At 40.1% G+C, this 27879-nt stretch overlaps 1 protein-coding gene across 1 annotated transcript; it reads left to right on the forward strand.

Annotated features, from left to right (window-relative positions):
• Window positions 1-1855: 1855 nt before the first annotated feature.
• DYNLT2B (dynein light chain Tctex-type 2B) lies at window positions 1856-27090 on the forward strand. Its single transcript, XM_047789760.1, has 5 exons — window positions 1856-2155; window positions 4963-5096; window positions 10210-10279; window positions 23043-23106; window positions 26945-27090. Exons 1-5 carry the CDS (start codon window positions 2031-2033, stop codon window positions 26990-26992), a joined length of 441 nt encoding a protein of 146 aa, XP_047645716.1. The 5' UTR covers window positions 1856-2030; the 3' UTR covers window positions 26993-27090.
• Window positions 27091-27879: the final 789 nt, after the last annotated feature.

The following is a 27879-nucleotide window of genomic DNA, read 5'->3' on the forward strand; positions in this document are numbered from 1 at the left end:
GTGTGCAGTACAGTTCAATAAGCAGTATATGCTGAGTACCCACTGTGTACTTGGTACTGCCATGTGTGCTGTGAATTCAAAAATGACTGAGACATGGTCCTTGCCCTTGGACCCTGCCCTGTCCTTGAAGAGCTCATGGCCATTTAGGGAAAAACATCTACCAATAATTTGATTGTCATATGATAAGGGTATAAGGAGTGCTTGGAGGGACAAGGCACCACTAAGGAGAGGATCTATGAGAGATGAAGGAAGGCTTCAGATGTATCTGAACTGATTCTTGAAATGGTTAGCCTAGCAGAGAAGGAAGGAAAGGCTGAGGGAAAAGAATACTCAAAAACATGGAGGGGACATTATACAACTATAAGTGTAATAAATTCATTGAGTAATGAAAAAAAGAAAAAGAGCATGGAGGGAAGACACAGGATGGTGTGGGTGGAGGAGAACTGTGATGCCACAGCTCCTTAGATGTGGAACTCAGAACGCAGAGGACCTCCTTCTCTTCCACTTGGGGAGCTTTGGTCAAGATGGATATTGGGAGAATTTCTTTTCTTAGTTTTTGAGGCTAGCAGGATCACACAGCTTTCTTTTTCTTTTCTTTTTTTTTTCCCACACAGCTTTCTAAAACAGAACAAGGGACTGGTGCTCACAAGCAGGAAATGCATCTTAAGTCTGCTCCTTTCTGACTTTTGCCCTGTTATCAGGAGTGTACATGAGGCTGGGAGAACTACAGGTTGGCAGTTATGGGTTAGAGCAGGACACTGCGAACTTTTTCTGTAAAGGGACAGATGATGTTTTAGACTTTGAAGGCCACATGGTCTCTTTTTACAACTGCTTGATTCTGCCAGTATAGCACAAAAACTCCACAATATATAAGTGAGCACGGTTGTGTTACAATAAGACTTTATGGAGACTGAAATTGAAGTTTCCTGTAATTTTCACTTTTCATGAAATATTATTCTTTTGATTTTTCCCAACCATTTAAACATATAAAACCTGTTCACAAGTTGCACAAAACAGGGTGAAGGCTGGATTTGGCCTGTGGGCCGGAGTTTGAAGACTTTTGATGAGGGTCAGGTCCCTATGTTACCTAAAGAAACTTGGGTCCCCTTGCCCAAAGCTCAGCAAAGCTAATCTAGTGACGCTGGGTTGTGGAGTAGAAAAGCACAGTGCTATTTTAGTGCTTAAAAGACGCAAATTTTCCAACGGCTTTTAAGACGACATTAAGGGTGAGGGTCACAGGGCTCATGAACAGGTCGTCGACATTCTTCTGATTGGCTAAGTGATGTGATAACAGAAGGAAGTTTCAGGAACCTCAATCGTCGAGAATCTCGGGCTCCAATTAGTCCGTGGTCTATGCGTTTGCGGTCATAAATTGTAATCTAGCGGGGTCTTGCGTGTCTGTAAAAACAACTTTAGAAAGTGCATCCGAATCCCTCAAGGAGAAAATAGGAATCCTGTATCTCTTTATAATTTCTTGCTTGACTGCTTTTTCTCCATGCCTGCTTTTCCATTTTTCTAATCATTAACTGTTGGGATCATTTCTTTGGGACTCAGTGAGACACAGGAGACTAAAGTTTTTTCACAAGAAATGCGAAACAGAGGATCTGTCACTGGAACCCCTCACAGGGTCCAGCTTACTTCACCTGCCGCTTACTAGTTGTGTAATCTCGAACCTCCTAGGGCCTCAGCTTCTCTATCACTTCCTAAGATTGCAGCGCGGTTAGTAAGAGCTGCCGTCTGTTGAAGTGCTTTGTAAAACCGAGAGAGACAAACCACTCTTTTCCGAAGTTAAGGTCACTCAACATGGTCAGTTCCGGTCCAGCACCTGGTGCGCAGGCGCGGGGCGGAGGCTGGCGAGAGCCCGCTGAGAAGGGCGGGCCACACAGCGCAGAGCGCGGGGCAGCGTCACGTCAGGGCCAAAGGCGGCCTTGTCGCCCTGGCGACGGTGCCCTGGCGAAGGTTTCCCAGCTCCGTACGGCCACTCGCTAAGCCTTCTTCGCGAGAAAGACGGAGGCGAAGAAGATTAAGCCATGTCGGTCTCCCAGTCCTTTTCTGTGGGCGCGTCCTTCTCTGCGGTCGATGGGCCGCCTGAGACTGAAAAGACCGCCGGGGAGTCGGAGAACACCTACATTCTGCGGCCCATTTTCCAGCAAAGGCGGGTAGCGAACGGGATGTTGCGGGGGCGACCCGTGAGATGTCTGCCTCTAGCAGGCGGAGCTCGCCTGGTAGCCTGGGCCTTGGGAAGCGGGTGGGGGCGGGGGCGGGGCGGGACTGGAGGGGGGCGGGGCTAGAGACGGAGCTTGGGGACAGGGAGGTAGGGGCGCAGTTCTCCTTAAGCTTCCAGCTACAGGGGGCAGCAGAGGATCAGACCTGCAGGTGCAGTGTTAGAGCGCTGGGACCGCCTTAGACTAGTGCGGTGGGTGTTGACTCTGGGAGATTCAGAAAGAGGGCACAAAGGAATTGAGATGGATGGAATAAAGAGAGGGGCAGAAAACAACATTCGGCCATGTTTTGAGGGTTGCTGTGTGCACACATATGCCAGAATGCGCTAACTTCTTTGCAGGACAGGGGACCTGTCTTAGATAGTACCTAGAGGCCTTTGGCCCGCTACCCCAATACCTTCCCAGAATTAAGGCACAAAGTCTTGTGCAGAGGACAGTTAGTTAGGGCTCTAGGATCCGTCACTAACTTCATTTCCACAAGATAAAAATGTAAATTAATAAAAAAAAAGATTTTCCCAAGCCCCTCCTCTGTTACTTGAAACTACTTCCTGAGTCAAATGCCTGGCAAATACTGCAAGCCAAGAACTTTGGTTACAATGTGGTAAATGTAATAGCAGTTTTCTGGAGAGCAGAAGGGACATTTAAAAAAATGTTCAATTATCTTGGTAAAACAGTCTAAATGCATAGAATGCCATTCACCTGTGTTTCTGTTGTAAAACAGAACAAGATTAACAACAAATATGTATTATGTAGGAATAGTCCTGTAAGATTATGTGTGACTTGTTTGAAGAAAACTTTTAACATTTTACTGAGAGTGGAAAAGGCTTAAGGGAAGAGCCAGATATAGGATGTTTGTTAATAGGAAGACCATATTTTGAACAGATCAAACCTAGAAATTTGTCCATGATTCTAAAGTTCACCTGTAAGAATGAGCAGGCAAGAGACTGAAGAAAATACTGTTAGAAAGTAATAAGGGGCCACTTAGTACTACCAAATACTAAACCACATTATAAGCTCAACATTTAAAACATTTTGGTTGGAGTTCCCATTGTGGCTCAGTGGTTAACGAATCTGACTAGGAACCATGAGGTTGCGGGTTCGATCCCTGGCCTTGCTCAGTGGGTTAAGGATCCGGCATTGCCGTAAGCTGTGGTGTATGTTGTAGATGCGGCTCGGATCCCGTGTTGCTGTGGCTCTGGCATAGGCCAGCGGCTACAGCTCCAATTCGACCCCTAGCCTGGGAACCTCCATATGCCGAGGGAGCGGCCCAAAAAATGGCAAAATGACAAGAAAAAAAAAATTCTGGTAATGATAGGCAAATCAACTGATAGGATATAAAATAACCCAGAAAAGATACATGGTGGTGTAATATGTAATAAATACAACTGAAATGCTAATACTGTTGTTAGGGTGGTAAAATTAGGGGAGACTTTTTTTTTTTCTCTGAATTCGTGTATTCAGTAGTTCATTTCTTCAAAAAAATTATTGTCCACTGTGTGCTGGGTGCTATTCTAGGAATGGGGATATAACAGTAAACCAGACAGATAAAAAGCCTTGCCTTGAGCTAGCTTGTGTTCTAGCTGGGTAGGACAATGAACAAGAATACGTAAGTGAACTGTATAGTATAGTAATAACTTCCAGAAAGGGAGCTATAAAGTGATGTGGTAGGAGGGTGGAAGTTTTAGAGTGGCTAGGGAAAGTGCTCCACTTTTTCTTTTTCCTTTTTTGGCTGGGTCCCTCACATGTGGAAGTTCCTGGGCCTGGGATCAAACCCACACCACAGCTGCAACCAGAGCCATAGTGGTGGCAATGCTGGATCCTCAACTTGCTGAGCTACAAGGGAACTCCTGGGAAAGTGACTTTTGAATAAAGACTTTAAAGAAATGAAGGAACTAGCTATGCATATAAAGAGCAGGATTGAACTTCAAGCAGAGGTTAACAGCAAGTGCAGAACAAAGAACATAGGGAAGGCCAGTGTAGCCTAAGTGGGGAGAAAGAGGGGCAAAGTAGTAGAAAACAAGGTCAGAGGGTTCGGTAGGATAGATCACATGGGACTTTGCAAATCACGGAATGTTGCTTTTACTTGAGTGAGGTGGGAAATATTTGGGGTATTTTGAACAGAGGAGTGTTATGATCTGACACATATTTTGATAGCACCAGTCTAGTTGCTGTACTGAAAATAGGATCTAGGAGCAAAGGCAGACACAGAGACTTGTTAGGAGGCCATCGTAATCCACGCAGGAAGTAAAGGTGACTTGGAGGAAGGTGGAGGTAGTGGGGTGGTGAGAATGGTTGAATTTTAGATTACTTTGAGGGTGGAACTGCTAAGATTTGCTTATCAATGGGATGTCAGCTGTGTGAGAGAGAAAGGCAACGAAGCTGACACCAAGGTTTTTGGCTTGAACTGCAAGAATGGCGTTACCGTTGATTGAAATGAGGACCTAGAGAGGAGATGATCAGAAGCTCAGCACTGGATGTATTAAATCTGAGCTGCCTACTAGACATCTAGATGGGAATATGGGTGGGAATGTGTGCTCTGAAGTTCAGGGGAGCGGTCCAGACTGGAGAGACAAGTGTTGAATATGATTTGTTTTCTTGTTTTTATTTTATAATAAAAATATGAAAAAGAAGGATTAAATGATTGTAAAGACAAAAAAAAAAAAACTTGGGGAAGTTGAGCTGTGAAGGTGAGTTAGGGTTTTGGAGTCACCAATGAGATGTTGCCAACTCTTTTCTTTAGGTTCAGACCCTCTGTGGTTAAAGACTGTATTCATGCTGTGCTCAAGGAGGAACTGGCAAATGCTGAATACTCTCCAGAAGAAATGCCTCAGCTCACAAAACGTTTATCAGAAAATATTAAAGATAAATTAAAAGGTAATAGTGGTGATAATTGGAAATGACTTGCTTCCATTAAACATCCAATTTTACCCCTTTGTCTCCTTTATTTTCGAACAAGGGACATAAGCTGTGGATTCTGTTAAACACAAATTTTTCTTCAGTGTCTAGTCTGTTCAATTATTTGGTAACTTTTACGCCTGTCTGTTTTGGTAGGTGGTGGGAACGAGTAAAAGCCATTGTACCAAATTGCTATTCAAGAAATCCTTATACGCAGAAAGACCAGAGAGTACAGGGGCTCCTTTGCCGCATACTTTTTGATGGTTTACCTGCCAATAAATCAAGTCCTCAGCCTCATAGTCTGACCTGAGTCCATCTCTCCCACTGAGTCCTTAACTACTTACCCTACTGGCGCTCTGCTCCTGCACTCTCTCCATCTGCAGAGCAGAGCTCCTGCTCTTCCTCCCCGTTCTTTGTCTTTCTGTCTCTCTCGCTCCCTTTTGTTAATATTATACCATCTGAAAAATCCTTTCTTTCTGTCTACCCTTCTTTAAAGATTTTTTTTGGAAGGAAGAAATGTCTTTGTAACAGCAATACATTTTCATTGTAATAAACCTGGACAGTACACACAAATTGGTTTCTAAAAGTTATGTAAAATTCTATTACTCATGGTAGTTAATACTATTTAAGACTTTAGTGGGGAGTTCCCGTTGTGGCTTAGTGGTTAACGAATCCGACTAGGAACCATGAAGTTGCAAGTTCCATACCTGCCCTTGCTCAGTGGGTTAAGGATCCGGTGTTGCTGTGAGCTGTGGTGTAGGTCGCAGATGCGGCTCAGATCCCATGTTGCTGTGGCTCTGGTGTAGGCCGGTGGCTGCAGCTCCAATTCAACCCCTAGCCTTGGAACCTCCATGTGCCGCAGGATCGGCCCAAGAAATGGCAAAGTGACAAAAAAAAAAAAAAAAGACTTTGGTGTATCTTATTTTTATTAATGTTTTAATTTTTAGAAATAGAAAAATACAAAAAAGAAAAAGAGTGATTCTATTTCCATCACCCAAATGAACTGTTAGTATATTAACATTTTTGTTGGAGTTCCCATTGTGGCGCAGTGGTTAACGAATCCGACTAGGAGCCATGAGGTTGCGGGTTCGGTCCCTGCCCTTGCTCAGTGGGTTAACGATCTGGTGTTGCCGTGAGCTGTGGTGTAGGTCGCAGATGCGGCTCGGATCCTGAGTTGCTGTGGCTCTGGCGTAGGCTGGTGGCTACGGCTCCGATTAGACCCCTAGCCTGGGAAATCTCCATATGCCACAGGAGTAGCCCAAGAAATAGCAATAAGACAAAAAAAAAGAAAAAAAAAGAAAAAACATTTTTGTTTACAGATAGTTAATGAAAATTCACTATTAAAATTATTTTTTAAAAACAATACCCTCATGGGGAGTTCCTTGGTGGTCTGGTGGTTAAGATTCAGTGCTTTCACTGCTGTGGCCTGGGTTCAGCCCCTCATCTGGGAACTGAGATCCCACATCAAGCTGCTGCACGCTATAGCCCAAAACAAAACATGCTCGTTATAAAAAAACAAACTGTAGAAAAATAAATAAAATCAAGAAAAAAATCACTCCCAATGCCTCCAGTCATAAAAAAACATCAGTATTAGGTGAACATTGCATCAGAGCTCTTTTCCATGTGTGTATACAGATAAATACTTTAAAAACAATGGTATGCTATAGATTATTTCCTGTAGTGTTATAGCATTAATTCTGTATTTAAATGAAATGATTGCTTACTATTTAGTCCTTTCATCATACTGTTTCCATTACTGAGTTTTTTTCTGGTTCAGTTCTTACCTGATGAGATTTTGTTTTAAGTTTTTTCAGGAAGAGCTCAGAAATGCTCTATACCCTGGATTCTTTCATGTTTGAGAAAGCCTATAATCAGAATATATTTTGGATGAATATAATATTTTGAGGTAATTATTTTTTGAAAATCTTATAGATGATGCTTCACTGTCTTTCATTGAATGTTACTGTGGAAAAATCTGAGGGCAATCTGATGTTCTCTGCTTAAAGACTGCTATCCTTGGAGTTCCCACAGTGGCTTAGTGGTTAAAGACTCTGACTAGATCCCTAGCTGGGGAACCTCCATATGCCAAAGGTACAGCCCTAAAAAGCAAAAAAAAAAAAAAAAAAGAGAGAAAGCTATCCTTAACGCCGATGCTCAATAGCTTTTCTCTGCCATAATTTCTTCCATTTTCTTTGACATATACTTATGATTACCGTAAGTCAATAATTCAGGTTTTTTTTTTTTTTTGGTCTTTTTTAGGGCCACATCCCTGGCATATGGAGGTTCCCAGGCTAGGGGTCTAATGTAGCCGCTGGCCTACGCCACAGCCACAGCAATGCAAGATCTGAGCCACATCTGCAACCTACACCACAGCTCAGGGCAACACCGGATCCTTAACCCACTGAGCGAGGACAGGGATCGAACCCCAAACCTTATGGTTATTAGTCGGGTTCATTAACCACTGAACCATGACAGGAACTCCCAATAATTCAGTTTTCATTTGTGTTTGATCTGTCTCTTGCCTTTTTGTTTTTCTTTCTTCTTCTTTTTGGCCTTGCCCATAGCATGCAGAAATTCCCGGACCAGGGATCAAACCCACGTTACAGCAGTGACCTAAGTCACAGCAATGACACTGTTGGATCCTTAACGTGTTGAGCCATGAGGAAACTTTTGTGTCTTGCCATTTTTAAAATATTATCTCTCTCTCTCTTATTAGTTTGTGAGTATTCAGCTTGTTTCCTAGGGCTATAATCTCCCTTTTCATCTTTCTGTTGGTTTATAATCTGAGTTCTTATTTTATTGAATATGTGAGTTTATGTTCTTCTCCATATTGTGAATCAGTTGTGACGGATTTCTCTTTCTTCCTTAACTTATATGATCTCCTAGGTTGAGTTATTTTGTTTTTTATTTTTTTGTCTTTTTAAGGCCACACCGGCGGCATTTGGAGGTTTCCAGGCTAGGGGTCCAATCAGAGCTGTAGCCACTGGCCTACTCCACAGCCACAGCAACGCCAGATCCAAGCCGCATCTTCAACCTACACCACAGCTCACATCTATGCCAGATCCTTAACCCACTGAGCGAGGCCAGGGATCGAATCCTCCACCTCATGGTTCCTGGTCGGATTCGTTTCTGCTGCACCACGACGGGAATTCCAGAGTTATTTTGTTTTTTAAACAGTATCTTTCTTTTCTTGCTATTTGGTTTGTTTTTGCTGTTGTACCTTTGCATATTGCTACTCAGCTTCTTTTCATTTTGCTTTGATGTGATGTGGGTGATTTTATTTTAGTTTTTTTAAAACTCTCTTCTCACTGTATCTAAGACTATTTTATTTTCCCCTCAGAATTGTGTTTTAAGGGCTGAGTACTTGATATTCTAGCCACATTTCTAAAGCATGGGTATGAGAAAAAGAGGAAGAGAAATAGCTAGAGAATGAGGAAGCTCGATTCAACTATGTGCAGTGATTTTTTTTTTTTTTTCGCTTTTTAGGGCCGCACCAGTGGTATATGGAGATTCTCTGGCTAGGGGTTGAATTGGAGCTACGGCTGCCAGCCTATGCCAGAGCTACAGCAATGCCATATCTGAGCCGTGTCTGCGACCTACACCACCGCTCACAGCAATACTGGATCCTTAACCCACTAAGCAAGGCCAGGGATCGAACCCGCAACCTCATGGTTCCTAGTCAGATTCATTTCCCCTGTGCCACAACAGGAACTCCCTATGTGCAATGACTTTTAAAAATAACTTGGGCTCTGTCTCCTTCTGAGAGTTTGTTAAGTATCTTGAATTAGGGTTCATGTCCTACATGGGAGGATTCCTGTAAGTGTTCAGATTATTTGCTAACTTACTGTATAATCCTGGAGCTTTTACGTTCATCAGAGAGTTGGCTCTGTGTTAACTTTGCCTATTTCACAATTTTTTAAAAACTGTTTCCACTATTCCTTGATTAGAAAAGAGAGAAGTTAAAAGTACCCATTCAGTTTTCTGTCCCTTAAATTTTATGTTGGTAAGAATTATCAGGATTTTGCTCTTTTAGCAGTATAGTTTCTGGCGAAGCAGCTGGGTTGTGTTAGGGCCCCCCCCACCCCCACGGCATGTGGAAATTCCTGGGCCAGGGATCAAACCCATGCCACAGCAGCAACCCGAGCTGCTGCAATGACAACACTAGATCCTTAACCCACTGCACCACAAGGGAACTCCACTTATGGTTTATGTTCTATCTTACTGAACAGCTTGCAATTTTCTAAAGATCCCATGCTCTATATCTTTGCATATGCTATCCCTCTCCATTGTCCAGTTGGTAAGTTCCCACACATCTTTCAGGACTCAGCTCATGTATCTCATCCTCCAAGAAATTTTTTCTGGTCATCCCTTCTCCACTGTCCAAAGAGATGAGTCTCCCAGCTCTTTGCTTCCAATGTACCTTAAACATGCCACTCTTTGAATTATTACTATATTTCATTTCATTTTATTTTCCACATTTGCCTTCTCAACTACTGTGAGTTCTTTTGTTGTTGTTTGTTTGTTTGAGATTTTTGGTTTTTGGGGGTTTTTTTTGGCTGCACCTATAGCATATGGAAGGTTCCAAGCCAGGGATCAAATCTGAGCCGCAGCTGCAATCTACCCCACAGCTGCAGTGATGCTGGATCCTCAACCCACTGCACCACAGTGGGAACTCCTACCATGAGTTCTTTAAGGGAAGAAGAGTATCTTATTTATCTCTGTATCTTGGGGGCCTAGCTTGTACCTGACTAGAGTAGGGGAGAAAGGAAGGAAGCTAAGACCTATTGAGATTATTATGGAAGAGAAATGGGTAGAGACAGGAGGAAGCTTCTCTCATTTAACCTCACAACATCCCCAGGAGGAAGGTGGTGATATTCCCACTGACCAATCGAGGAAGACTTAAACTGAAAAGTTAAATAACCTATACACTTCCTAATTTGTCTCCAAGTCTCTCTGACTCTCATGCTTATAATCATACTCAGTAAGGGCTTGTAGATTGAATGCTAATGTTCATTCTAGGCAAATTTGCCTTTGTTAAGTAATTTTACCCTTATTTGTTCATAGAAAACTTTCTTATTTTTTTTCTTTCCAGGAATGGGATTTGACCGATATAAAATGGTGGTGCAAGTAGTGATTGGAGAACAAAGAGGGGAAGGAGTATTGTGAGTAGTTGGTTTTTCTTTCTTGTTTTTATTTTTTATTTTATTTTATTTTTTGCTTTTTAGGGCCACAGCCGTGGCATATGGAAATTCCCAGGCTAGTGGTCAAATTGGAGCAGCTACAGCTGCCAGCCTACACCATAGCCACAGCAACACAGGATACCCGACCTACTGGGCAAGGCCAGGGGTTGAACCTGCATCCTCATGGATACTAGTCGGATTCCCTTCGGCTGTGCCACAATGGGAACTTCCTCTTGTTTTTATTTTTATATGTTTCTTGGTGGGTAATAAAATGAAGCTGTGAACTGAAGAGATTCTGGTACTGAGCAGTGAGATGGACAGTCTGGGTGGGCTCCATGGGGTAACTCACTGTTCATAGTATCTGTAGGCTATTACGTCTTTTAGGATTTATGTATATATACACCCAGAGAGATATTATGTATATGTGTTTATTTGTTACGTGTTTCCTCCCATATTCCTTGTTGCCTGGTTTTTGGTCCTACCATTCTCCTAAATTAATTTCTTTTTTTTTATAATTTTTTTTATTTTCCCACTGTACAGCAAGGGGATCAAGTTATCCTTACATGTATACATTACAATTACATTTTTTCCCCCACCCTTTCTTCTGTTGCAACATGAGTATCTAGACAAAGTTCTCAATGCTATTCAGCAGGATCTCCTTGTAAATCTATTCTAAGTTGTGTCTGATAAGCCCAAGCTCCCGATCCCTCCCACTCCCTCCCCCTCCCATCAGGCAGCCACAAGTCTCTTCTCCAAGTCCATGATTTCCTTTTCTGAGGAGATGTTCATTTGTGCTGGATATTAGATTCCAGTTATGAGTGATATCATATGGTATTTGTCTTTGTCTTTCTGGCTCATTTCACTCAGTATGAGATTCTCTAGTTCCATCCATGTTGCTGCAAATGGCATTATGTCATTCTTTTTTATGGCTGAGTAGTAGTCCATTGTGTATCTATACCACCTCTTCCGAATCCAATCCTCTGTCGATGGACATTTGGGTTGTTTCCATGTCCTGGCTATTGTGAATAGTGCTGCAATGAACATGCGGGTGCACGTGTCTCTCTTAAGTAGAGTTTTGTCCGGATAGATGCCCAAGAGTGGGATTGTGGGGTCATATGGAAGTTCTATGTATAGATTTCTAAGGTATCTCCAAACTGTTCTCCATAGTGGCTGTACCAGTTTACATTCCCACCAACAGTGCAGGAGGGTTCCCTTTTCTCCACAGCCCCTCCAGCACTTGTTATTTGTGGACTTATTAATGATGGCCATTCTGACTGGTGTGAGGTGATATCTCATGGTAGTTTTGATTTGCATTTCTCTTATAACCAGCGATGTTGAGCATTTTTTTATGTGTTTGTTGGCCATCTGTATATCTTCTTTGGAGAAGAGTCTGTTCAGGTCTTTTGCCCATTTTTCCATTGATTGATTGGTTTTTTTGCTGTTGGGCTAAATTAATGTCTTGAAAATTTTCTGAGGTAGTTTTTAATAGCTCTTGTTATTGACCTGGGCTTCTGTTTCTTAAAATTTATTTATTTATTTTTGGTCACTTATCTAATTTGTTTCTCTTCTGTTTTTCTAACTGATAATTCTCTCCTTTACTTGTTCCTCCTTTTCCCTACTTCTCTAGCTCTGAGCTTTCTTCATGGCTCATTTCTTATTCTTCTGCTCTTCTCTGTGCTTCTTCAACAAACTCATTCATTCTCATGACCTCAAACCATCATTCTTGTATTGGCAAATTCAAAATCTGTATTTCCTGGAGTTCCCGTCATGGCTCAGTGGTTAACAAATCCGACTAGGAACCATAAGTTGTGGGTTCGATCCCTGGCCTTGCTCAGTGGGTTAACGATCCGGCGTTGCCGTGAGCTGTGGTGTAGGTCACAGACGCGGCTTGGATCCCGAGTTGCTGTGGCTCTGGTGTAGGCTGGCGGCTACGGCTCTGATTGGACCCCTAGCCTGGGAACCTTCATATGCCGCGGGAGTGGCCCTGGAAATGGCAAAAAGACAAAAAAATAAAAAATAAAAATAAAATAATAAAAAAATCTGTATTTCCTGTCATTTCTTGTGGCTTTATAAACAGTGCCTAGTCTTATATTTTGTAAGAAAGTACAAAAATATTTGCTGAATGAATTAAAAAAATCCTGTAGATACCATCACTGAGAATTTTTCACTATAGAGTGTTAGATTGGGAAGAGACTACGGTTTTTCTAGTGTCTCCTTACTTTGTGATCTTTGTGATGACACTTATGAGGGTCAGCACGATTTGCTCAAAATTATAGAACTTGTTGATGTCAGAGTCATGAATAGAGCCCAGGCTGCTGCTTCTTACTTTTTTTTTTTTTTGCTTTTTAGGGCTGCACCCACACAGTACATGGAGGTTCCCAGCTAGGGGTCTAATTGGAGCTACAGCTGCTGGCCTACGCCATGGCCACAGCATCATCATATTGGAGCCGAGTCTGCAACCTACACATAGCTCACAGCAATGCCAGATCCTTAACCCACTATGCAAGGCCAGGGATCGCACCCGAAACTTCATGGTTCCTAGTTGGATTTGTTTCCACTGCATCACGATGGGAACTCCAAGAGGCCAGGCTTCTGACTCCCAGTACAGTGTTCTTCACCATGGTGCCTTCTACCATGTGGTCAAAAGGCTTCAGGAGATTTCCTCACCTCAGAGAAACTGAGAAATACTTTGCTACCCTGTTCAAATGTTTAACGTGGTCAAATAGAAATAGAGTTCCAAATTTCTTTTCCCTTCCTCTCCTTAAATCAGCCTGTCGCTCTCATTTCTCTATCACCTGCAGTATTAACCAAGGTTCCATTGATTCAGGTGTAAAAGTGTGGCGTCCTCTTTTATCTTACATAGCCATTACTCTCTCACTGCTTGTGCTGTAACCTGGATGCCAGGGTTTCTTAGCAGCCCCTGTCAGCACTTCCAAACTCTGATCTCTGTCCTCTATAATTCACATACCAGACCCACCTCCCAGAAGTGCATCTCACTTTCTTTTCTTAAACTCTATAGAGTTTATTTCAAATCCAGTAAGGTATAAACTCCTCAAGCTTGTCCTGATTGACTTTGTTAGATGTGACCAGAATCAAACATACAAGGCTTTTTCCACCTCCTTTTACAATTCTTATCATCTAAAATTTCAAGCATATGCAAAAGTGTGGGGACTAAGCGACTCCCATGTGTCTGTTACTTAGCTTCAAGGTTATCAAGCCATACCCATGTTGTTTCATTTATATTTCCATCTACTCTCCCTACCCCACCAGATTATTTTGGAGCAAATCCCAGTCCTCATATCGTTTCATCTGTAAATACCACAGGATATAATCTCTAAAATATAAGGGACTGAGGAGTTCTCTTGTGGCACAGTGGGTTAAGGACCTGGCGTTGTCACTGCAGCTGCTTGGGTCATTGCTGTGGCATGGGTTTGATCCCTGGCCTGGGAACTTCCACATGTCAAGGGTACAGCCAAAATAAATGAATAAATAAAATATAAGGGACATTTGTTATGTCTCTCTATAGCTTTAGTTATTTTTTAACTTAAATTTTTTTATTATAGTTGATTTACAATGTTATGTCAATTTCTGCTGTACAACAAAGTGATCCAACTATATATATTATATTCTTATATATATATTTAATATACATATACACACACACACATATATATATATTCTTTTTATTACACTATCCTCCATCATGTTCCATCACAAGTGACTAGATATAGTTCCCTGTACTATACAGCAGGATCTCATTGCTTATCCACTCCAAATGCAGTAGTTTGCATCTACTAACTCCAGACTCCACACACCCCCCCCCCGCCCCCTGGCAACCACAAGTCTGTTCTCCAAGTCCATGAGTTTGTTTCTTTTCTGTAGATAGAGAGTATTCCATTGTGTGTTTATACCACATCTTAATTCATTCATCTGTTGATGAACATTTAGGTTGTTTCCTTGTCTTGGCTATTGTGAATAGTGCTCCTATGAACATAGGGGTGCATGTATCTCTTTCAATGAAAGTTTTGTCCAGCTGTATGTCCAGGAATGGGATTTCTGGGTCCTATGGTAGTTCTATATTTAGTTTTCTGAGGCACCTCCATACTGTTTTCCATAGTGGTTGTACCAGTTTACATTCCCACCAACAATGAAGGACAATACCCTTTACGGGACCTTTTTATTTTTTATTTTTTGTCTTTTCTAGGGCTGCTCCCAAGGCATATGGAATTCCCAGGCTAGGGGTCTAATCAGAGCTGTAGCCACTGGCCTACGCCAGAGCCACAGCAATGCGGGATCTGAGCCACATCTGCAACCTACACCACAGCTCATGGAAACGCTGGATCGTTAACCCACTGAGCAAGGCCAGGGATTGAACCCACAACCTCATGGCTCCTAGTTGGATTCGTTAACCACTGCACCACAACAGGAACTCCAGGACCTTTTTAAACATAATAAGATATCACATCTAAAAACTGAAAATCCTTGGGCGTTCCCGTCGTGGCTTAGTGGTAAATGAATCCGACTAGGAACCATGAGGTTGTGGGTTCCATGTATGCTTTCCTTCTATCTCTTTCCCATAAGGAATGTAAATACATGTAGTACTGAGCCACAACGGGAACTCCAAAAGTGCTGTTTTCATATCATATCTGAGTCCGTATTATCAACAGTATATATTACTGTTGATGTTAACTTTGACCCCAGCCTAAGTGGTGTTTGTCAGCTTTTCACTGTGAAGTTACTAGGCCTTCCCCTTTCCATACTGAACTCTTTACAAAGAAATCACTATGTGCAGCCCAGAATTAAGGAGCAAGGAGTTATGCTCTACCTCCCTGAGGGCAGAGTAAATTATTTGGAATTTTTCAGCATAGAAGATTTGTCTATTCTCTCCCATTTACTTTTTTATTCAGTCATTTATTTCACTATAGACTATGGATTTTTATACTTTGGATTATAATCCAATACTACTTTATTTACTTGTTGCCCAAATTGTTCCAGCTTTGGCCATTGGCAGTTCTTTCATTTGACCCCTGGTCCTTTTGACATGCCTTACGATTGTGAGTTTTTTGAGCACTTCCTTGTTTACTAGCACTATAAGATGATCTGCCTCATCCATTTTCTTTCTTAGCCCTAAAATCAGCCATTTCTCTAAGGAGCCCTGGTTTGTGTTATTGGAGAATGTCATTAGAAACTAAGATCTGGAATTCCCATCGTGGCTAAGTGGTTAGCGAATCCGACTAGGAACGATGAGGTTGAGGGTTCAATCCCTGGCCCCACTCAGTGGGTTAAGGATCTGGCATTGCCGTGAGCTGTGGTGTAGGTTGCAGATGTGGCTTGGATCCCTCATTGCTGTGGCTCAGGCATAGGCCAGTGGCTACAACTCCAATTAGACCCCTAGCCTGGGAATCCCCATATGCTGCAGGAGTGGCCATAGAAAAGACAAAAAAAAAAAAAGAAAGAAAGAAAGAAAAGAAACTAAGATCTGGGAGTTCCCATTGTGATTCAGTGAGTTAAGAACGGACTAGGATCCATGACGATGTGGGTTCGATCCCTGGCCTCACTTAGTGGATTAAGGATCCAGCATTGAAGCAAGCTGCTATGTAGGTCACAGATGCTGCTTGGTTCCAACATTGCTATGGCTGTGGCATAGGTCAGCAGGTGCAGCTCCAATTTGATCCCTAGGCTGGGAACTTCCATATGCTGCGAGTTCAGCCCTAAAAAAGAAAAAAAAAAAAAAAGGAATTAAGATCTGGGTGCTATATGTGGCTATTATCTTTTTAAATATTGCCTCTGCTTCTTTTGCTCTCTGCTCTTCTTTATGGACTCTACATGTATTTAGATCTTTTTACTCTAATCCACATGTCTTTTATGAGGCTGTTTTCTGAATTTTTGTTTTTTCTCTCTGTGCTTCAGTTTGGATATTTTTCTGTTGACCTGTCTCAGTTCACTATTCATTTTTTCTGTTGTGTCTAATCTGCTATTTTTTTTTTTTTTTGTCTTTTTAGGGCCACACCCTTGGCATATGGAGGTTCCCAGGCTAGGGGTCTAATCAGAGCTGTAGCCGCCAGCCTACCCCACAGCCACAGCAACACCAGATCTGAGCCATGTCTGCGACCTACACCACAGCTCACGGCAATGCCAGATCCTTAACCCACTGAGTGAGGCCAGGGATCGAACCTGAAACTTCATGGTTCCTAGTCAGATTTGTTTCTGCTGCACCATGACAGGAACTGTTAATCTGCTATTAAACCTACTGAATTCCTAATTTATTATTATATTTTTCAGGTCTAGCATTTCCATTTAATTCTTTTTTTGTAGATTCTAATTGTCTAGTGACTTTTTAAAAAAATCTATATTCACCTTCATCCCTCTCTCCTCTCTTTTTACATTTTGGTCTTAGCAGCTATGTCTGCTTAGTCTAGTATCTGGATCACATGTGTGTCTATTTCCATTGATTTTTTTTTTGTCTTGTTAATCTTTCATATAGCTCTGTCTTTTGGTATGCCTAGTTTAAGTTTGAGTCCTGGACATTGTGTTAAAAAATTGTAAAACTTCCAGATATTATTTTCCTCCAGGGAAGGTTTACCCTTTCTTTTGTTTATTAAGGTTGAATATGGACCGCTTACCTTAATCCAGTCAGGTACTGAGCTGAGTTGAATAAGGCTCTCTCTGTCTTTTCCTTCCTTCCGTCCTTCCTTCCTTCCGTCCTTCCTTCCTTCCTTCCTTCCTTCCTTCTCTTTTACAGCCACACCCAAGGCATATGGAAGTTCCTGGGCTAGGGGTCAAATCAGAGCTGCAGCTGCCAACCTACACCACAGCCACAGCAACGTGGGATCTGAGCCGCATCTGCAACCTACATCACAGCTCACGGCAACGCTGGATCCTCAAACTACTGAGGGTGGCCAGGGATCGAACCTGCATCCTTATGGATACTAGTCAGGTTCTTAACCCACGGAGCCACAATTGGAACTCCTCACTATTCTTTCTTTTTTTTTTTTTTTTAGCTATTTCTTGGGCCACTCCCGAGGCATATGGAGGTTCCCAGGCTAAGGGTCCAATCGGAGCTGTAGCCACTGGCCTACACCAGAGCCACAGCAACGTGGGATCCAAGCCACGTCTGCAACCTACACCACAGCTCACAGCAACGCTGGATCGTTAACCCACTAAGCAAGGGCAGGGATCGAACCCACAACCTCATGGTTCCTAGTCGGATTTGTTAACCACTGTGCCACGACGGGAACTCCGACTATTCTTTCTTGAATGCAGCCCTCTACGTGGTCAACCAAGAATCTTGAAGTGTTCATTGGATCCCACCCTCAGCAGGTACTGAGTTTTAGTCCCTGTCTCCTCAGCATTAAACTACTGTTCATTTCAGAGGCTTTTTCTTTAATGAATTCACTTCCTCAAAAAAGGCACAAATATTTTATTTTATAGTTCTGGAGATCATAAATTCAGAATGGGTTTTGTTGAGCGAAGACGAAGGTGCTGGCGGGGCTGCATTCCTTCTGGAGGCTATAGGGGAGACTTCATTCCCTTGCCTGTTACATCTCTTAGAGGCCACCCACGTTCCTCAGCTCATAAACCCTTCATCTTCAAAGCTAATGGCATTCCGTCTTCCAATATCTCTCTGACTCTGACCCTCCTGCTTAGATCTTTCTTTTTTAAGGACCTTTGTGATGACATTGAGCCCACCTGGATAATCTCCCCATTTAAAGATCCTTAATTAAGCATCTATAAAACCTTTTTGCCATGTAATATAACATACAGGTGCTGGTGTTTAGGACATAGACATATGGGGGGGGGCATTATTTTGCTTACCACACTTAGCTTTTTAGGTTTCTGCTTACACAGTTTCAGAATTCAGCACGCATCTTGAGGAGAAACCTACCACGTGGCAGTTCTCTCTCCTTTCTTACAGGGATCTTTGTCCCTCTTGCCTCCAATTTTATCTCCCCAGCCCTGTAAGGCTGCCAGCCATCCTGCTGGTTTCTTTCCGCCTCAGTACTTGGTCTTCCACCTGGGCAAAGCTCAAGCTCTCAGCCTCTAGCACTGTGCCCAGAATTGGAAAATGTCCCAGGGATAACTTTGCTGCAGAATATCAGCTTACCTTCTTTGGTCACCTTTCTCAGAATTTTGGCTCTCCCATCCCTGTTTGCTTCAGCAGCTTTCAGATGCATTTAATCCAGTTTTTCTCATTGACCTTGGTAGAAGCATTGGCCTGCCACAGACTGTTCCATTATATTTCTTGTAAGTCTTTTGAAACAACTTTATATAAATATAAATAGATATAATATGTGTATAAATATATATACACATACATTATATACTTAAAAACAATATTCTTTTTGGTATAGCCCAGGGTTTTGATATGACCCAGATGTCCCAGGTTTATCTTGTACATTTCTAGCCATAGCCCTAGAATTTTTCCAAGGAGCCCTAGTTTCTTTTATTGGGAAATTTTATAAAGAGACCACAATTTGAAGGCAAGGACAATTTGAAGGCAAGGACATCTTTGTATTATTTGCATCTAGCACTTTGCTCATATATGATAGATACTGAACAAATATTTGTTAAATACATTTCTAAAATTTTGTTGAAGTATATTGATTTGCAATGTTGTATTAATTTCTTCTCTACAACAAAGTGACTCAGTTATATAGTTTTTTTCATATTCTTTTCCCATTATGGTTTATCACAAAATATTGAATATAGTTCCCTGTGCTATACAGTAGGAACTTGTTTATCCATCCTATATAGCCAATCTCAAACTCCCAATCCTTCTCTCTCCTCCACCGTTCCCACTTGGCAATCACAAGTCTGTTCTCTAGATCCATGAATCTTTTTTTGTTTCATAGATAAGTTGATTTGTGTTGTATTTTAGATTCCACATATAAACCATATCATACGGTATTTGTCTTTCTTGTTTTGACTTACTTCACTTACTGTGATAATCTGTAGGTCCATCATATTGCTGCAGATGGCATTATTTCATTCTTTTAAATGACTAATATTCCATTTTGTGTGTGTGTGTGTGTGTGTGTGTGTGTGTGTGTGTGTGTATTACATCTTCTTTATCCATTCATCTATTGATGGATATTTAGGTTGTTTCCATGTCTTGGCTATTGTAAATAGTGCTGCTGTAAACACAGGGGTGCATGTATCTTTTCAAATTATAGCTTTGTCTGATTGTATACCCAGAAATGGAATTGTTGGCTCATATGGAAACTCTAATTTTTTTTTTTTTGTCTTTTTAGGGCCGCACTGGCAGCATATGGAAGTTCCCAGGCTAGGGATCTAATTGGAGCTGTAGCCACTGGCCTACATCACAGCTGCAGCAATGCAGGATCCAAGCCACGTCTGCAACCTACACTACAGCTCATGGCAGCACTAGATCCTTAACTCACTGATCAAGGCCAGGGATCAAACCTGCGTCCTCATGGATGCTAGTCAGATTTGTTTCTGCTGACCCATGAAGGGAACTCCCACAACTCTAGTTTTTTAAGTTTTTCTTTTTTCTTTTCTTTTTTTGCCTGCATGTACAACATATGGAAGCTCCCAGGCCAGGAATTGAACCCCTGCCTCAGAACTTCCTATTTTTAGTTTTTTGAGGAACATCCATACCATTTTCCATAGTGGCTATACCAATTTACATTCCCACCAACAATGTAAGAGGGTTCCCTTTTCTCCACACCCTTTCTAGCATTTGTTATTTGTAGACTTTTTTTTTTTTTTTTTTTAATGGCCATACTGGCAGCATATAGAAGTTCTCAGGCTAGGGGTTGAAACAGAGCTGCAGCTGAGGCCTACACCACAGCCATGGCAACACTGAGTCCAAGCCACATCTGCAGCCTACGCTGTAGCTTACAGCAACACCAGATCTTTAACCCACTGAACAAGGCTAGAGATCAAAACCACATCCTTACAGAGGCAAGTTTGTGTCCTTAATCTGCTGAACCATGATGGGCACTCCCTGTAGACTTTTTTATGATGGCTGTTCTGACCAGTGTGAGATAACACCTCATTGTAGTTTTGATTTGTATTTCTCTAATAATTAGTGATGATCTTTTCATGTGCCTGTTGGCCATCTGTGTGTCTTTGGAGAAATATCAATATAGCTCTTCTGCCCATTTTTGATTGGATTATTGGTTTTTCATTACTGAATTGTAAATATATTTTTGTATTCATGCTTTCACTTGGTTCTACTCAGCTTAAGCAGTACTTCCTGCATGAAGTCTTCTTTGGCTTTTTCTCCTAAATTCTCTAAAATTCTTTAGCACTTCTGAAGACATATTCAACTGTTATGCAACTTGGACTTGGAGGCTTGGACTAGATAGACATTATAATCCCTTTTAATTTTAATAACCTATAAATTAGCACCACTATACATTATTGTATTTTTTTGATGTGTGCCAATTTTTTTCACTAAATAAAGTTGAGAATTGTTTGAGGACAAAGCCATATTTTACCCTTTCTGGACATATGGTAGTTGCTAAATAAATATTTATTGATTGATCAATTAAGTAGAATAATTTTATTTCATACTGTTATAGTTTAGAAATAGGTGGAACTTTTTAAATTTAAGAATGTGTGAAAAAAAGAGAAAAAGAAAAAAGTATGTGTGAAATATTATGCTGGGGGAGCTCTTCTGTGTAAACTTTAAAAAGTCTTTTAAAACTGAACCAATATAGTATGTTATATGTATATCGTTTTCCACAGACTTGAAGCTGAGCTGCTTAGGTTCATAGCCAGGCTTTGTCACTTACTTTATGAATGACCTTGGACAAGTTTGCTTAATTTCTCTGACTCTCAATTTCCATGTTTATTAAGTGGGTGTAATAATAGTACCGTACTTCAGAGAATTAAGTGAGTTGATACATGTGAAGCATTTAGGCCAGTGGGGAACACAAAGTAAGTGCCATAAATGTTCATGAGGAATCATAGACATATGTTTAATAAAACTATAAAGCATTTAAAATTACTTTTTAAACTTAACATTATATGGTGAACATCTTTTCATGTTCTTAAAGCATTTTTGTAAAAAAAACTTTAATGGCTGCATTTTATTGCTAAGAAATACCATGATTTCATTTATGAATCCAATATTCCTGGGTATTGAAGTGTTTCCATTTTTATTTTTTTATTTATATATTTATGTATTTATTTATATTTTTGTTTTTGCTTTTTAGGGCTGCACCCGCGACATATGGAAGTTCCCAGGCTAGGGGTTGAATTGGAGCTGCAGCTGCCGGCCTATACCACAGCCACAGCAACATTGCATCCTAGTCTCATCTGTAACCTACACCACACTCACAGCAATGCCGGATCCTTAATCCACTGAGTGAGGCAGGGATCGAACCCTCATCCTCATGGATACTAGTTGGGATACTAGTCCCAGTGAGCCACAATGGGAACTTCCAAGTGTTTCCATTTTAATTTTTTTATTTATTTTTATTTTTACAGAATAAAATACATACATTTACACACAATTACATTCACACAGATTATTATAACATGGGTCTTAAGAAAGAGATTAAGTGACTCCCACTGGAGAAGTGGAATGGAAAATATGCTGAGACAAACAGGAAATTTATTCTATATTTTATCCCAATTTTATGGCTTTCATCTTTACTACTTAGTTTTATCTATTACATTTCAATTTTTCTTTAAAAATCGGCATTATATTAAATTTTTATATTATGCAACTAAAATTTATAAAGAAGAAAGTGTTATATACCATTAAATATTTTATATAGCATAGTAAAAAGAATAACTTAACTGGTAAGCATAACAAAAATAATACACCCTCTGAAAATAAGTAAAATATAAAATGCATAAGTTGGTTAAAAAACAGTGTAACTATATAAATATGTCCTCACAATTTGTTCCATCTCATTGATTCTTCAATAAAGGCATTACACCATTCTAGGTGATGTGATAAACAAGACATTATAGACTTTACATTGTGCCATGGAGAGAAATGGTTATTAATAATACAATTGTAGGACTGTATTATTTAATTGTACAGTGGCATTATTTAATTATAATTATCATAAGTTCTTTGATGGAGAGGAAATCAGAATCAGATCTAAGAAGACTTCAGCATTCCAAGAATGATGTCAAATGACCCTCCATTTTTAAATAGACTTTTATTTTGACTGACATTTTTTCTTACCCAAGAATTGAGGAGAGAAGAATGGCTAATTTTAGAATTTAGAGGTGTATCCTGTAGAGGTAATATCAGATTCAGAAATAGAAGACTTAATTCTAGTTCAGCGTTTACCCCTTTCTTTTCTAGGACTCTATAAAATGATCAGGTTGGACTAGATAATTCGTTGAGTCCTTTCCAGACCTACCTTCTCATCTTACTGTGCAGGAATAGAGTCCATTTCAGTCATAAGTCTTAGGTATTATTTTCTGTGAAAGTTACACACAGATATCTTACCTGAAATAATTTGTAATAGATCTTCCCACCCAGACTACCAAAGACTTCAAGATACTGACTTCTTCAGCTGCCAAGCAGCCAGTCAGAGTCTGGGCTGGTCACCTCCAGCTGCAAGCAGCCTTATCTATGATTCCAGGCCCTTCTGGTATACTCTGCTGTACAAATATGACTTTCTGTGTGTCATCCTGTGAAAAGGTTTGGAAGCACTGATGTATAAGAACGTATCAAGGAAAACTTGTTTATGGCAGATATTATGTAGTTTAGATCCTTGTTATATTGTTGATAACTCTCTCTTTGACTTTTTAGTATGGCTGCTCGCTGTTTCTGGGATGCTGACACTGACAACTGCACGCATGATGTTTTCATGAATGTAAGTCTACTTGGGAACTTTTTTTAAGGGCATGTGGTCATTCCAAATTAAATCACTTAATATTTGTTAAGATATGAGGACACTTCAGTTTTATTTACTTATTAACATTTTTAAAATATCCAAGAGAAGGACATTTTAGTTTTAGACATTTGTCTGAGACTCCTTCTGGATAAGATGCTTTTACTGTTCCTTTGTGTTATTAAGGCAGAACCTAGTGTGCTTCTGATAGGCAAGGACACTTTCATGTGTACAGATGTAACTCTTCACAAATTTGAATGTGGGAATAACATGGTTTATTTAGTGCTAAGAGTCATATAGCACTTTGCTAAGCTGCAAAGAAATTTGGGTGGCAGGGATTCTATGAGCAAAGTGATTTTACTTTCAGTAATTAAATTACTTAATTTATTTTAAAGCTATTTCTCAAAACTAAGCAAAAATTAAGAGGACTTTTTGGAGTTCCCTAAGTTTGTGGCTTAGCAGTAACGAATTTGACTAGTATCCTTGAGGACTTGGGTTCCATCCCCGGCCTTGCTCAGTGGGTTAAGGATCCAGTGTTGCTGTGGCTGTGGTGTAGGCTGGTGGTTACAACTCTGATTCAGCCCCTTACCTGGGAACTTCCATCTGCTGCAAGTGTGGCCCTAAGAAGACTGAAAAAAAAAAAAAAAAAAAAGAGGACTTTTTAAAAAGAGGTTTCATTTAAACATTCGGAAGTTTTGACATGAATGTTTGGTCAATCATATGCAATTATTTTATACTTGTTTCCAGAAATGATCCTATCTTCTATACAAATGCTCCCAGGGTGTGAATTAGTAGAGTCAGAATTAAAGGATGGTAGCATAGAAAAGAACTAGATTGAGCGAATTGGGAGAGAGGTTCCATTTCTAGTTCTGTAACTTTGTAATTGAATGACTTTAGGTAAGTCATTGAACTTTTCTCTGATTGTATCCCTTACATTAGGAAGTTGTGCTACATTTTCCCAAAGACTGGCTGTGCCTGCTTAAGAAAAATTTGAGAAACTTGTTTAAAACACAGATGCCGAGCCCCTCTTCAATAGATTCTGATCAAATAAGCCAGGGGTTGGTTCAGTGAATCAATTTTTAAAAATCTTTCCTGCAAGATTACACATAACTGCCAGATAGGGAGGCTACTCATATAGATGATTTTAAGGCACCTTTTAGCTCTAAAATTCTATGATCCTACTAAAGTTTTATATTCAGCTACCCTAGGGATCAAATGCTAAATAGTGGGAAGTACTATGGTAAATCTTCACTTACCAGCTCTTTCGGGGAAGAATCAAAATAAGGTTGTGGTTTTTCCTGCTTTTTGGAGTTAAAACTGCATTATTTCCCTGAGTCTTTATATAATACAATTCATTCATTCAATAAATAATTCTGAGATCCTATTATGTGCCAGCTTCTGTACTGGCCTTATATTTTAATGTTTTGATTTTGTTATAATCTGTTATTACATTTAGAAAGTAGACAGGAGGAAGTTCCTATTGTGGCTCAGTGGTAATGAATCCGACTAATATCCACGAGGAAGTGGGTTCTATCCCTGGCCTCGCTCAGTGGGTTAAGGATCTGGTGTTGCTGTGAGTCGTGGAATAGATCACAGACGCAGCTCGGTTCCCGTGTTGCTGTAACTGTGGTGTGGGCCAGCAGCTTCAGGTCCAATTTGACCCCTAAGCTAGGAACTTACATATGCCACAGGTGTGGCCCTAAAAAGCAAAAAAATAAATAAATAAATAAATAAAGAAAGAAAGTAGAGAAGATAGTAGGGGGTAACCCATAATTAAATTCCTTTATTTCTAGTAATAAAATGGTGAATAAGACAGTCATGCAGTCGTGGTTTCTGCTTGTTGAGAGCTTATAAACCATGGGGGCTAGACAATATTCATATCAACAAATATGCAATTTAAAATTTTGGTTATCAATTATTACTTAATAAAGATTACCAGGATCAGATTTTAGAACATAGGATTAGTGGGGAGATGTCTAAAGATAATTTTTGAGAGCCAGGTCTAGTTTGCTGACTTAGACTACCATGCCATTAATTCAGTTTGTTGATTATTTATTTAGGTTTCATTTTCAGAGCTTAAAGTACTTTTTTATTTGGGAGAAGATCCCAGGAAGGACAGTTGGAAGATGAGGAAATAAGAGAGGGGAGAAAAAAAGCATATGCTATTAAGCTGATAATTGCTGTGGATAACCAGGGCTCAATCCCAATGGAGAACTCTTGGTGGCACTGTAAGAACAGTGGGGTCTACAGACCTGTGCCATTCTGCAGACTGTTCCAGGTCCTAACCAAGTATTCATGAATTGTATGTAAACGGTTTAGAAACTCTCATGGGAATTTGACAAGGTAATTTTATATTCATCGAATCTAGTAAGTTTAGGTTATATTTGTATGTTTCTCTTTTTATTTCATTTTCTTAGCTATTACTTTTTTATTTTATGAAAGTATCAATTCATAAGGTGTTGGAAATTAAAACAAAGAAACAAACAAAAAATAGATCCCTCAGCACAGGCAGCATTATTTTAGAACAGTTACAGTTATCCTACGAAAGGAACCAGGGAACTGGGCTAACCAAAGAATTTGCTTTTGGTTAATAATCAGGTACTTGAACTCATATTTTCTCCCATCATTGCCAGGCTGGAGGTGAGGTTAGCGGGTTAGGAGTTGCTGAGGCAGGTGGAACTCCTGTAGTAAGTACCTCAAAAAGTATTTTAACAAGTTTAACTAGGATCTGGAGAACATTTTGAGAGTCCAAGTTAAAAGATGGACAAATGAATTTTATCAATTAAGAACAGACAACCAGAGGAGTTCCCGTTGTGGCACAGGGCAAAAAAATCTGACTAGTAACCATGAGGTTGTGGGTTGGATCCCTGGCCTCACTCAGTAGGTTAAGGATCTGGTATTGCCATGAGCTGTGGTGTAGGTTGCAGATGCAGCTCAGATCCTGCATTGCTGTGGTGGTGGCTGTGGTGTAGGCCAGCCGCTGTAGCTCCAATTGGACCTCTAGCCTGGGAAATTCCATATGCCACAGGTGCTGCCCTAAAAAAAAAAAAAACAAAACAACCAACCAACCAACCAGAGACCATTTGTCCTTATCCAGAGTTTGTGACAACGTGATGTATTTTTATTATTTGTGATGCTATAATATCCTTGGATTGGGTAATGCACTTACTCCAAGAAACTCAAAGCATTTTATACATTACATTTTTTTCTTTGATAAATCAGGAAAAATGGGCATATTCATTTTTTATTGTTTTTATTTTTATTTTTTTTTACTTTTTAGGGCTGCACCCACAGTATATGGAGGTTCCCAGGCTAGGGTTCAAATTAGAGCTACAGCTGCCAGCCTATGCCACAGCCGAAGCAATGGAGGATCCGAGCTGCATCTGCAACTGCACCATGGCTCATGGCAACGCTGGATCCTTAACCCAATGAGCAAGGCCAGGGATTGAACCCCCAACCTCATGGTTCCTAGTTGGATTTGTTTCTGCTGCGCCACATTGGGAACTCCAGCCTATTTATTTTATGAATAAATATTACATAAGGTGCATTAGTTTGCATTTCATTTCTTTATTCAGAAAATCTGATTCTTTACCCATCCTACTACCCTTTTGGCAAGCAATTTTGTAGCTGTCTTGAGGGAGGCAACTTTATAGTTATATTCTAGAAAATATGTTTCATGAAGAAGGGGAAAAGTCTTCATGATTGAAAATTGGCAAAGATCTGAGATAATGTTAATTTCAGGTCTGTGCTGCCCTTAGTCTTTCATTAGTACTAACACTCTGGATTTGTGTGTTTGTTTTTTGTTTCGTTTGTTTTTTAGGACAGTTTATTCTGTGTTGTAGCAGCATTTGGCTGTTTCTACTATTGAATCTTTGAAAGCTGGAAAAGATATGACCATGAAGAAATATGAACTTTTTTATATTGTTAAATATCTTGACAAAATAAAGTTGGCAGTTTGGCAACTGAGTCTGTCGAGTTTTAGGGCCTGTATTTTAATGTTCTGATTTCATTATAGTATGTTATTACATTTGGAAGGTAGAGAAAAAAATAGGGAAAATCCATAATTCAATTGTTCAGATATAACCAACTGTAAATATTTTGTTATATTTTCTACCTGTTTTTTTTTTTTAATTTGCAGTGTTAAAGAAATCACATATATAATTTTGTAACCTGATTTTTCACTTCTCAGTGTCAGGTGCATTTTTTATGTCATTTTATTTGATTATAATTTTCATTAGCATACTTTAATAGTTGCATTTATTCCATTAGGTTATAAACCATTGGTTATTTTTTGCCATGTCTTTATTGAGGTATTGATTATTTCTAATTTTTCATTATATAAATAACAGATCAATTTATTTGTGCATAAAGTTTTTTCCCTACATTTTGAATTGTCTTTGTCTTTCACCCAGTGTTTTTGCTTAGCTCTTGGCCACGGACACTTTCCACAGCTCGTTTGTTTAAATATGTATTCATTTTCTCCAGGGTTTGTCTACTGTCAGGGTCTGAAACTATAAGCTGTGTATTAAATTAGCTTTCCCTAAGATGCTTCGAGATATGTTGGTTACTATCCCAACTTTCAATATCTTTGTAGTAATGTTCCCCTGAGAGTCCCTGGTGTCCTCTTCAGCTAGCTGTCCTTATTTGGAACACCTTAATCTATTGGCTGTGTTCAAATAACTATTTGAAGGGTCACAATTTAAATCCTTTTCTCCCTGGAGACTCCTCAGCGGATGCTTAAGGTACCCACCCTCT

Source organism: Phacochoerus africanus, chromosome 1 (genome assembly GCF_016906955.1).
Source record: "Phacochoerus africanus isolate WHEZ1 chromosome 1, ROS_Pafr_v1, whole genome shotgun sequence".
Classification (NCBI taxonomy): domain Eukaryota; kingdom Metazoa; phylum Chordata; class Mammalia; order Artiodactyla; family Suidae; genus Phacochoerus; species Phacochoerus africanus.